Source organism: Struthio camelus, chromosome 5 (assembly GCF_040807025.1).
Source record: "Struthio camelus isolate bStrCam1 chromosome 5, bStrCam1.hap1, whole genome shotgun sequence".
NCBI classification, from domain to species: domain Eukaryota; kingdom Metazoa; phylum Chordata; class Aves; order Struthioniformes; family Struthionidae; genus Struthio; species Struthio camelus.
The window spans coordinates 44,197,873-44,211,534 of NC_090946.1; the positions used below are offsets into that span (position 1 = coordinate 44,197,873).

The 13,662-nt window shown below is 36.6% G+C and overlaps 1 protein-coding gene across 16 annotated transcripts in view; it reads right to left on the minus strand.

Annotated features, from left to right (window-relative positions):
• SIPA1L1 (signal induced proliferation associated 1 like 1) overlaps window positions 1-13,662 on the minus strand; it is a 229,065-nt gene that overhangs the window by 51,988 nt on the left and 163,415 nt on the right. For all 16 annotated transcript variants that reach the window (XM_068946113.1, XM_068946100.1, XM_068946115.1 and 13 more), the window contains one exon: window positions 6,646-6,820. In XM_068946113.1, the coding sequence (XP_068802214.1) occupies window positions 6,646-6,820 (175 nt within the window). The remainder of the gene's footprint in view (window positions 1-6,645; window positions 6,821-13,662) is intronic.

A 13,662-nucleotide genomic window follows, 5' to 3' on the forward strand; every position in this document is an offset into this window, starting at 1 on the left:
AAATACTTCAGAAAACAATGTTTCATTATGAAAGACAAACATTAGGTAAGATGATAATTCCTGCTCATCACTGCTCTTAGAATAAATGACAGTAAGTAAAAACTTGCCCAGAGTTTATTCACCTGCAAAAACAAATGACTCACACAGAGGGCACGTATAATTTTGTAAAGATACTTTTGTCAATGATGAACTTGCTAGCGACAGGAAATTTCTACTAGAACATCCTGAGGAAAGCCTATTTGAGCATGAAAAATGTCAAACACAGCAAAGAAGCACAAATTTACACACGCAAATATATGTATATACATACACATATGAAAAGTGTAAATATATGTACACACACACATACACTTGCATGTACATAATACTGAGATATATAGTAATGTAATAAAACAGAAAAGAGTATTCCACATAGCAGACGATAATTTACATGATACAGTTACGCAAAAGTTTCCTAATGGGATACGTTACTGCTTTGTGTTAGAGCAACAGAACAACCTGACTCATTTTGCACACCGGTGGCTCAGAAGTTCCAAGCCCATTAGCTTATCTCTACTTTTATAACCCTTGCTGCTTAACTTGTACTGCTAAAAACGTCTCTTTGTTCTTTGGTTGGGGGGAGGTAGAAGGGAGAGAGGAATCAAACCCAGCTCTGACAAACTCTATTACAAAAACGGCATTAGAATTCAAAGTCGTCACAGGAACGGAAAAGTAAAAGATCACAGAGCAGGAAGCTTCAACAAAGGGAAGGAACCAACTGCCAACTTGCAAGGTAACTCAAAATATAATCCACGGTGTACTCAAAAGGATTCTTTCTTTGCAAACAGTATTTAATATACACATTGATATTCTGGAAAAAAAAATGGGTGAGCAGCAAGATAGATGGTGTAGTTCTCAGGCACCATCTTAGGCTAATCAGAATGAACCTGAACGGTAAGGAATGTGGAAATGACTTCAGAAAGGAGGGCAGGCAGACGCTGTGAATGAACACCACGATTTCACGATATTGATGCACATGTACTACACAAGATATGAAAGAACGGAATGGGTTCCCTTAAACATAAGTACCAGGACTCTAAATTAACTGTAATGAAGTCAGATAAAACCTTCACTAAAGCTGGTGCTTAATGGAAAGGAGGAGCAACCAAAAACCCAAATAGGATGTTAGCATGCTTACAGATTACAATGGAAAAAACCCACAACAATGACATTACAATGCTGGCATATTAATCAAAGGTACTCTCACCTGTTTTGGGTTCTGGTCACCCTATTTTAAAAGTTATAGAAGAAATAGAAGGAATCCAGAAACAGGCCACAAAAATAATTATACGTGGATGGAGAGACTTCCAAGTGGAGAGAAAATGATAAAAACTAGGATTATGAAGTTTAGAAAGAAAAAAAAAGAAGAGGGGATATTATTAAAGTTTACAAAGTGTTGGTTGAAGACAACACTCGATTACAAATTGGGAATTTCTGTTTTTACTCTTTCTGTCTCAGAAAAGACCTTGAAAAATGTTCCATTAAATTAAGAAGCAACATGCTTAAAGCTGAAATAGTAAATATATTCCATTAAGCTTAACTGCTGTCCTCACTTCAAAAAAGCCAGTTTTCAAACAGAAATTGAAAAAGTAACTAGGTCTATATATGGCAAAAAATTCTAGTTATTTACAGTTATATAAACATGATACTTTATTATATAATCCCAAAATATTTCTGGCAATATTACTTAAAGATCTGTTAAATATTATACCTCAGCATAATTTACCAGCAGAGATAGCCAGTTACAAATGAGATAACGGCCCTGAAATTTGTGAGGCAGTCACACTACCATGAACGTACAATGTTTATTTACCTAAAATATAGGAATAGCTATGACAAAAGGTTTTAGTTTTCTGTTAGACTTAGAAAAAATAAGGCTAGCACTGCAATCAATGAGAACTGCAACATCATCCATAAAATGAAGCAGAGTAGCTTCTACATTGTAACTGCAAAGAGATGTTGCGTTTTCAAATCACCTATACCTAAAAAAAAAAAAAAAAAAAAAGGGGGGGGGGGAGAGGAAGCGTTCCTAGAATTTTATGATAGAACAATCCCTGTAAATGTTTCAAAAGAGGTCAGGTTTTCTTTTCCAATGCTCAACAACTCCATTATGAAAAACTAGCTAAATGCTAAACATGTTTTTTTTTTAATGCTAATTACAGCAGCACAAAAGCTGAAGTGACATCATTTCATTTTGCACTCAGTTTCACAGAAGCTCGTATCAGCTGCCTGATCATTACAACGAATGCTGAAGGAGGCAGATGCACTTGGAAGTCACCTAAGCATCAACTTAACTGCTTACTGTGTGGTGTTTTTTTTTTTTTGGTCCAACTGTAAACATGTTAATTTGTACACCATCCTTGATAAATACAGCATACTATTATTGTAAGGAACTGGAAAAGAGGGAGGTGGGAAGAAGATGGGGCCCCCAAAAAGAGAGGGGGAGGGAGAGGAAAAGAGTAACGAAACTGATTCATGACAAATAATCCTACCAGGGAAACAGCTACACATCCTTTTCACCATTCAAATTTCTTCTTTCTTACAAGTTCAGAATACTTTCACTTACAGATGCTTGCTTTAAATCAAATCACTGCAATTCCAGCAAAATCCAAGACCGCGTGCTGGAACAGCATCCATCATGATAAGGTCAGAATCAGCACTGCAATCTGATTTGGTCTCCTCATATTTAACAGAGGCCCAAGGGCTCTACAAATTCAGTAGTACCTTTTTCCACTGAAGACATTCCTTGCTACCATCAATTCATGGCCTACCATTGTAGCTATCTTCTCGGTCTTGTCCAGTTACTGGATTTGTTTATTTAGCTGAAGACTATAATCTGATTTTTTTTTTCCCTTCGATAATTATTTACCTTTAAAAATCTATTGAATTCTTGTGTCCTTCTAACAGGCTCTCAGCTACTATCATAAAGACTGTATTGGCAGACTCCAATTTAAATGTTCGTTCAACATCAACTCAAAATTGTTATTGACATAAACAATCTACTGTTGATAATTTAAAGCAGAATCTTACTGAAGCCAAACAACTTTGCAAGCATGTACCTATAGCAGCTTTTAACTGTGAATTAGAAAATTATATCGCAAATTGTAAGAGTAGAAAATCCAACTCAAGTAGTGTTTATAAATAAAGCATGTTGCAAGGAATTGTAGGAAACCAAAATAAATGACACTGGGTGGGAAAAAGACTAGCCACTAGTACAAATTGAAGTAGTGCTCACAGCTAAAAGGTGCAACAACAAAAAGTCTAACGTTGTTCCAATTTACCTTCCCTGTTTTAAAAAAAAAAAGTGCGGCTTATTTCTAGTTTCTTCTAGTTATTTGCCCAACTTCAGCATCTGTCAAACCTGCTTCCTTTTTCTGTTATATGCTAGACTTTTAATCTATTTAATATATTATGTTGTTTGCATATTCTTCTAATGCCTTAACCAAAAAGTTATGTAGTATAAAAACCCTATCCAGAAACCTACCGTTACTAGCTAGGCTTATAATTTCAAATAGATTCTCCAAAAAAACTCCTATTTTTAACGCTTATCGCCTTTATTTCCAGCACTAACCACTCTATCACTTTGCTGGACATCTATGTCAAGCTATTAGGCCTAGAATTATGCAACTGATCTTATTTACAAATGTAAAATACCAAGAAATAAAACAGTAAGGGGAAGGAAAATAAAGCCAGTGAGTGGTACAACTGAAAAATAAAGTAAAATGACTGAAGTTACAATGCTAGAGATAACTGTGATGTTTATTTCTTTAAAGTGATGCCCATAAAATTCCTAGCAACCATGGGATAGATGTAATTTTCAAGCTCTATTTCCTAACCAAAGACTGCAGGCTGCCAGGAGATAGACTGCCTCCCCTGCGGTAATTCTATAAATACACAAACAAAAGTTAAAAAGCAGCAGATCCTTTCAACAGTTGCACTGGCAGAGATCCAAAGCTAAAGTCCTTGAAGGATTACCATTCCAAAGTATTTTAAAAAGCTTTCAGTTAATAGGATGCATAAGATTCCCTCTTCTAGAAATTGGGTCTGTTACGGATACTTACCAATTATGCCCCTAATTCTAATAATTTCTGGGAACAATAACTGTTCTTAAACAGTCCTTTGCTACAATAATTTTACTTTTCTAAGTTTGCATAAAATGCAAACATCTAATCTTGTGCAAATCTGCACAAAGTATATAGAAAATCGCTTCCCTCCATATGGAGAGAATCTTTCACCCTGTCTTACCTCAATACATCTGCTTTTTGTTGCCTGTAAAATACTGTCAAAGGTATAGAGAGCTAGAAAATTAGCCTACATCACAGTTCTGACCTTTCTTGCAAGTTAAGGAACAGACATTTGTTTCAAGAGCACCTTTGCATTCAACTGTGGTGACATTAAGCAGAATTTTTACTCAGGAAACAGTTTCCTGAGTAACGAGACCAAAAAAGCTATTTCATGATGGTGGTCTCTAGCAACAGAAGAGCACACAGCTGCAAAAGGGAGATGACAGTTTCCTAGCGGTAGACCTGTACATACCTCATGCCTAAACAAAATCCAATAAACCTGAATCTTGATGAAAAATCACAACTTCCCCACAACCCGGGCCTTTCTGTGTGAGGACTGGGGCAGAAAAGACTGGTTACTTACTCAGTGGAACTACTGAAGATGTACTGCCTGTTTGTATTCTGCTGCTTGTGTATTCCCCATACCCAAGACCGAGATTTCGTCGCCATCTCTGGTCTTCAGCATTCTGCTTACCGAAATATGGCTCTTTTTTTTTTTTTTTTTTTTTTAACACTTTCAAGACCAAGAAGTACAGCAGAACAACCACTCTTCGGTCTCTTCCCCAGCATGGAACGCAGATGTCCCAAGACACAACAGCAGCAGGAAAAACGGAACAGGTTTGGAACAAATACAGGCTACATGCTTCTCGACACACAGCTAATCGTGAGCACGTGGGAAAACACAGCTCTCCAGCTGCGTGAGCTGTTTGCACCTGCATACAGCACCTGCGCTGAGGCTGCGGCTGCCCCATGATAAGCAGTAGGCTGTGCTTGCTCAGGACTGCAGGACAATAAATCCCCAGCTGGTAGAATGAACCAGCTAAGGGCTCACACAACTGCTATTTACATTTCACCATAAACTTCAGCTATACATCCCCCAAAAAGTTTTACCTAGTAAAATATTGCTCCAGGATAAACCTAACTTTATGTACATTCCTGCATATTTCATAGGCATCCTTATGCTGTCTGGTTTGTCTTGCATAGCTTTCTGTACTATTCTCAAGTAGACAGACTTCTGAGGTTGTCATTTAACAAACACTATAGCCAAAGAAAGAGTTTTGCTTTTCTTTCCTTCTTGCTTGTGCTGTTTCTTCTGAACGGCAACGCCAGCTTAAAGTACTCATCCAGTTATGACAACCTCAAATTCTGCTCTAGGCAGAAGATGCTTGTTATCATGAAGTGCTTCCCGAGTTTTGTTCGGTCAAGGTTTACAAGCTCATATCTATAGGAACTCATCAGCTAGTACTACAGAAACGCCCACGTTGCCTGAGATCTGCGGGGATGTGTAGTATGCAGGATCATTGAGGAAACATGCAGAGCACACAGCAAACGAGTTCTTAAGGAGTGTGTTAGATAGCACCAAGTCTGTGAAATGGAAAACAGCTTCTGTAACCAACCTTGATGGTGCTATGTTTTCCTTTCTGCCAGTATGCGAAGCCCAAATTGGCAGTGGTAGAAGAGAAGATAGGTGTTTTTGTGGCACAGCACTAAACTCTTTGGATAACTACTTTCAGAAAACATTACGGTATATTCGGCATAGACAAAGATTAGAAATAAGAAACTTGACTGACAGTGTCTAGCCTTTACTAGAAACTTGTAAATTTTATATACATAAAGCAAGCTCAAGCTGATAAACTGGTATTTCACAAGCTTGACTTCCAAAACAGAGTATTTCCTTTATAGATACTGCCATCTAAGATCATCTTTCTCTGCTTTTTTTTTTTTTTTTTTGCTACAATATGTTTTATGGTCAAAGCTGAAAATACAACTGTCAAAATCAGTTTAATTTCCGTAACTCTAAAGGGAGGAATGCATTTGATAGCAGGAGTAAGACAAAACTGCCTAAAAGAAAAACTACATTTATCAGCTACAGCATAAAAGCAACAGATTGACTTGCCAAGGTGGACTTATAAAGACAGGTTCTAAGAATCTTTTTTTTTTTTTTGTGTGTGTGACAGTCCATTAACACATCAAGTCTACTGATTATTTACACAATACACTGATGATGATTTTGCAATGCTGATAATGATTTCATAGTCTAATGGCTTCCTGTTGGAGCTTTGGTGACAATTTCATTACAAATTAGCATTAATCATCAAAATTAGGAAATAATAATCAAAATTAGGAAAGACTATATGGGTATAGTCAATAATAAAAAATAAATAATATTGAGTAACTTTATATAGCAAAGAGGTTTGTTTTTGGTCTTGGTGGTTGTTTTTTTTTTATTTTTTTATTTTTATTTTTAAGAACTCTGAGTAAAAAGTCAATTAGCAACCATATGATATGTTTTCATTTAAGGAAAAAGATGAAAATGCCTTACTCTTTGTATCCAGTTGAGCACGATACTTCTCGAATCCCTTGAGTCGAACTCGTTCTCCCAAGAGCTGAAGAAACTCTTCAAAGGCTGGACCTGCTGACTCATTATTATACATTTCCTCTTCTGTACTTTGCCCAGCTTTGCAATACATGATACCCACCTTAAGCTGATAACTTAACTGCAAAGGGAAAGAGATGACAAATTTTGTATGTACACCAAGTACATAGAGCAACCTATCTATTGAATTCACTTAATATTTTCTATCAAAATTTTAATTCACAAATGAAAAATACCTAATTATCAGTCTAATTAACTGTTCCAAATACTCCCATTGGGTTCCACCATAATTGCTATGGCACATGTCATCTGAAGACATCAAAACATTTTCCAAAGTGAAACAAACATTAATGCGCTGTATTTTCTGGAAGAAGATACTGCAGCATGGAAATGGTGAGCATCTTGTAGCGAATCACGCTGCAAGTGTAGGCTGAGAAAGTTTAGGAACTTGACTTTAAGTTGGTACCATGATTATGACACTATGCTAAACCTTCCACACAGAACGGTAAGGCACAGTATTCACTCATTTCTATAATTATTCACAAAATTAACATTTCTTCATTTTAAAGTGAGACAGAAATCATTCACCTACTAATGCATTCAACTATTAGCAATACTGAAAGAGTCAGTAGCATTCAGTTGACCTTCTCTGACTTAAGAAAAATGCAGTAACAAAGAAAACAGAGTTAAAGCAAGAAATACCATTAATACTTTAAAGATATTATTTATTAACACAGAAATTCAAATACATCTGTGAGTTTTACTTTTGTTTTTCCTTTAATTTGATATACGCTTTTAAGTTCATAATACAGTAGAAATGAAAGACCAAAAAAATCTTTTTACCTGACCTCAGTTGTGATTCTTCAAAAGAAACTGTTTCCACAGATTCCAAATTGATGCATATGCAAAAGGGGCTGCATCTGCACCTTTTATGCCACACTACAGAAATTAAAGACATAAAAGGGAGGAAAGCAGCACCTAACAGCCATTTGCTATCATTTCCAAAAACAATTTCAGAAGTAGGAACTCTGACTGGTAGGGCACAAAGGAGTCTAGCGGTTTGTGTAGGTAACTCATCTAGAATAAATGCATACCTATAGCAGGGCAAATAATCTCTCCTCCGCCATGTGATTTTCTGCATAGGCTCCATTTTAAGTAAAAACCAAGCTGTTCTGTCAGTGGATAATAACAAAAAAGCCTACCAAAACTGGCATGAGATTTAGAAGTCTGGGCTAAAGATTAGTATGAAGTAGAAACAGATTATTTGCAAGGGTAGTGAAAGCAAAGTCATCTGAATACACTGTGACCAGTCCTGAAAGGACAATAGGTCATGCACAGGTCACGATATAAAGTTTTAGCTCATGTTGGATGATGTGGATAGATGTAATTAAAATGAAATTCATAGTAACCTAAAATTAGTATTACAGTGGGCTATTTAAAAGGCGCCAGAAACGGTTCTACCTTGTCCTCCAGTGAAGTTAAGGGTTAAATTCCATTAAAGACCAGAATCTTGGGCCAAGGTTAAAAAACTTTGGAAATTACAATTTCATTGCATTCTTCTTTTAATACATGGCAAGATGGATGCTGATAGGGGTAAATTATTAGGAGCAAGAAAATAAAAATGGAAAAAAGAAAGGAAAGGATCAACCTAGCTTAATTTCTCCTGTTCATGGAGTTAAGCACATGTAATGATTTGCAGTTCTAGGCTGTTTCTTCTCCCCTCCAGCCTATGACACGACGACTACCTGACTTAAACTTGATCGGATTCACAAAATGTATGTAAAAATATGAGTACAGCATTTAAGTCTACTTTTTATGAATGAAAAATCTAGGTCTTTAAAAAAAAATCTATTTTGTGCCTTGAAGTAATGCTATTTTCTTTTCTCTCTCTCTCTCTCTCTCTCATTTGTGATTGTTGGTTATTTAAACTGCTTTCCATGTTTAACTATAAAGAAAATATGCTCTTTAAACATTAGAGAGCCAACCAACAATATTCATCTTTAAGCACAGTTACAGCATACTTTGAACACCAAAGCAGTTGGACTTGATATAATAAAGAGATTAATTGACAAACAAATATGAAGCATGTGCAAATAACCATTACAATTTATTATTATGATGATGATCTATTTGAACTCTCCATTCAGTTAAAAAAGAAAAATTTCAGAACTACCACCACCACATGCAATGCTCCAAACACTACGGATACATTTGGATAGCATGCTTTTTGTTTTTGTTTGGGTTCCCCCCTCCCTACCCCGCCAAGACATGATGTGTGAGGAATTTTGATTAAGATTTAAATTTTCTCAGGAATCCCAGGAGCCAGATACGGGTCTGGGGGTACATTTCCGTGACCTTAGCTTAACCACGGAACTACGTGATCCCACTCACTGCAAGCATTACTACCTCACAGCAGCCAAACATGCCACCTCCAGCCGACAGAGCTATCTGCTCCCGCAGAGAATCTGGAGCAGCTACTACTGGTATGTGGAAAGGTCAGAAAGAGAGAAGGGAAGAGAGGAAGGGTGGTGAGAGGCAGCAATGCTGCTGCTGTTTTTTCCAGACCTGCTACCATCACTTTCCATATTATCAGCTGCAGGTCCCATTTTGGACTGTTCAGGCAACACTGATGGCCCATATATGCTCTTTACTTACTCCAAGGAAGATAACGATGGATAGAAGTGCCTCGTGGAACTACAGTGCCTTAGCTGCACTGCTAACTACGACAATTTCTAGTAACTTTACTTAAACAAGCATTACCTCGGATATTTGAGGACAAAGAAAACCATTCCCACCAAGCAAACCTAAACTGTTTAAGCTTCAGTTTCAGGAAAAAGATTTTCAGGAGAAAGATTTTCCAAGGCATAAACAGGAATGCGAGTTGCAGCTTTCACGAGCAACCACCCGACTATTCCTCATACCTTGGAAAATGTCAGCCTGAGGAACTAGCAAACACCACGCAAAGAATATGAAGTCTTCTACCTATGTTCTTAGTTTTGCTGAACTTCAAGGGGAGAAAAGTTTCATGAGGGCAATGACCTGTTACTTCTGAATTAAGGAAGCAGATCCAAGGGGAGAAAGGCATGCAGTTCCAATTACTTCATTTCCTTCTACTAAATCCAAGGTCCTTAAAAGTGTACAACTTGAAGGAAGAGGCTGAAGGATGAATTATGCCAAGGTACAACTCTTACCAAAATAGCCTCATCTTAATGATAAAAAGTCTTTATGTAATTATAGATGTGCAAGAAGTGTACTTCAAGTATTTACGTAGCACTCAGTGAAAGGCCGTGCAAAGCATTTCTTGGACTTAACCAGTCAGCAATTTTATATTGGAAATACAGAGTTATACGAAAAATCGGCTGACACCTTCACAATATTTCTGTGAATGAGGAATCACCATAAAGATAAACTTCTACTGGGATAAATCAGTAATTGCCCTATGATATTCAAATTTTAAAATGACACGTGGAAGTACACCTAAAATAAGTTATCATGAACTCTGCCTTCAAGACAAAGACTAGCAGATGGTAATTAACTACAAAGCTAGTGCAGCCTTACAGAAGGTTGGATTCCTTTTTAAAGACAGAACCATTCATATGAAGGCGTTTTAATAAAGCCAATAAAAAGTACAGCTAGGGACAACCCATGCAGGCCATATGCACAGAACAGCAGATGTTGGCAACCATGACTTTAACTATGGTATAAGGAGACGGAAGGAACACGCAACTTGACATGCAACACCTGGACAAGGTTAGGGCAAGAAGAGCTGCCTGCCTCTGCACTGGTGATATCGGACCATATGCAGTGCAGGTATCTACGTTCTGAAGATACTGGAAAATTAGGATAGATAAAGCTCAGTCATAAAAATGATACAAACTTCAGATAAGCTATGTTGCAGTGAGAGACTTTAAAAGTACAATCCATTCAGTTTATCACAAACAAGACCGACAGATGATTTAATCACAGCATATAAAAACCTTTACAGGAAAGGAGTCTCATGAAAGAACTCTAAAGATGTAGCAGAGAAAGAGAATAGAAGAAAAAGTCTGAAAGGTGCAATCAGATAATAAGAAATAAATACAATTTTTTTTTTTTTAACATGAAAACAATCAACTCCTTTAAAACCTCACTCAATAATTAATAAAAAAGATAGTCTACCTTAGTCGAAACTGGTGCCTTTCTGGAAAAATAAGTTTTATTAAAGCACGTGTATTTGGCTCAATGAAGGTGTTATGGGGTGAAATATAACAGTCTGTGATAGACAGAAGACAGGCTAAGGTCATCGTATATTCTTAGAATCTTAAATCTACAAAACATCCTATTTACTATATCAAAAAGGCACCTGCTCCTGCTGTAATGAAACAGTGTGACACTCGAAAAGAAAGAGTGATAAACTTTTTGTGTACCTAATTAGCAGAGCAGCTGTTATCCAGATTTTTATATTAGCCTGGAACTGATAAAGAATGCAGCTTCTAATTAGTACAGAGTGTGCTCATCTTTCTCTGTTTAAAGTGTCAAACTGTTTCATTACCACAAAAACAGAAAAATACTTTGATGTAGAAAATACATTTTAACTATCCATTGCCCTTAATAATGTTCAAAAGTACCATGTAAGTAGCAATGAAAAACATACAACGCCATATTGTGGGATATTAATGACACAGGATATGAAATAAGAATAATTTCATATTTTTTCAGACATTGCCACGTTCTTGAGCAAATTATGCTAAAACTCTTTTCCAACTACTTATTTAATAGAAATAATTTCAGAAAAAAAATTCTGATAGCTTTTTCCCCTCCGTGAAATTTTTTCAAATGCTATTTATATTCAGACTTCAAGTTCTTGATGGGCACATCTGGAATGTACTGACCTTTGAATCTGAAGGCTCATTTATGGAGCCATGCTAGATTAAATTCCATTTTTCCCACTACTGAAACAGAGAACTATGGGAAGCGATTGACAGCCGAGTCAAGATATCCTTGACTGTTATAGCCTGACAGAAACTTGATTCTGGATGGGATAGGTTAGATTTAGGCTCAGATAACAAATCATAACTACTAAATATGTATTTTCAAACACTGCTGTCATCAAGAGACAGCATTTACGGCTAACAACATTCAGGCCTCCAACCTATAAGGTAATCACGTGAAAGAAAGCTATACTGAGGAGCACAGATGTTGAAAAACGTCTTCTCTCTTTTAGCAGGCTGTAAGGTATTCGCATCTCCCCTCACCTTATCTTGTGTTTCTTGACTCATATCAGTGTTTTCTGAAAAGCTGATAAGCACATATGAGAGATGCAACTCATACAAAACGCACTTGAATTTCCAAAAGACATTCAACCAAATCCTCCTTCAAACAGTCCTAAAAATCCTGAATAGTCAGGCTATGGGAAAACAAAGGCTCTCACTTCGACAAATAACTGGCTACAAGACAGAAAGCAGTGGATTAAATGATCAGTAAAGCAAGGTGGGGATGTGAGCATTGACATATAGTATTCAATGCAAACTTTAGTGATCTGAAACAGCTGATTAATAGAGAGGTGATTAAGTCTGCTGATTTCACTAAGTTATTAGAGATAAAGAGTCCAGGTAAAGGAATTTAGGACAGTGAATAACTGAACACGAGACTGGTAGATTAAACTCGGTGCAAGTAAGTTCGAAGCAATGCCCATGGTTGACAAGAACCCAACTTTGTATCTATAGCAATGACTTTTAAGGAACAGGATCTTAGGCTTTCATGAAAAGATCACTTCAACACTCAGTAACAACTATAAGGCAAACAAAATATAAGGAATTATTAAGAAGGGAAAAGAGAACAACAACAGAAATACTAAAATGAGTTTGGCCCCATTTTCAAAACAGTGTGCTGTTTTAAGATAGATGCTGAACAGGAAGAGGAGGAGGAGACTGGAAAAGAACTGGAAAAAGAAAGGGAAAAGGGTCATCAGCAGTATAGAACAACTTAACTTCTACATGAAGAATGACTAAGTAAATTAGGACTCATCAAGTTGATAAAGCAGAGGGGAAGGGCAAAGAGTCCTATAAAAGCTTAAGTGAGACAGAGCAGCTACGGACTGACTGTTTACAGTCTGACAACAGAAAAACTGAAGGGGTGTTAAGTAATATTAGCCTATGGCAGGAACAAAACTGAAGACAGTGGTTCTCCACACATTAGTATACTAAACTACTAACAAGAAGGCTGACAATATCATCATGAAAGATATTCACTGATAAATTTGTTTAAAACATCTATGCTTTCTCCCTTTTTGGATTGATAATGATTAGTTCTTTTTCATTTTTACAGTGTCTGTATTTCAGTGTTAGGCAGCTAGAACAAATAACAACATAGACTTTAGTTCTGCACAGAAAAAGGTGATCACGAGCAGCAGAAAGACGAGAAGACAGACAGTCTCAGCACTCAAAAAAGACCTGTTAAATGTCACTGTCAAAGTTGTTAGTCATAAAATTCACTTTACTCACGATCTTTCATTTTGCTGAGTCTGAGTTACAGAATTCTTTCTGCCAACAAGCCCCTAATATTGCTAACAAACCTTGGTCCTATTTTTAAAGGATTGATATCTACCATGTAATTGAAAATCACTTGTAGGAAGGCTTGTAGGCTTAGAATATTTTGCAATGTAGAAGAAGTGGAGGGGACAGAGGGGAACAAACAGCAACAACAAAAAAAGACAAGATAGGAATCACCCCGGTATCTGCTGTGCCAAATACAAATACTCAGTACGACTTAAATATTACAGCAAAACATACATAAAAATATCCCAAGTTTCTACATAGTAGATACGTTTTATATAATATAATATTAATAAGAAGAAAATCAGAAAAAGCCAAAAAACACCACAGCCTTAAAAACAATCACTTAATCTCTTTTAAAGTAAATTAAAATGGACAACTGCCATAACATTAGTCTGAGAGCTTAATCTTCTTTTGTTGGCAATATTTT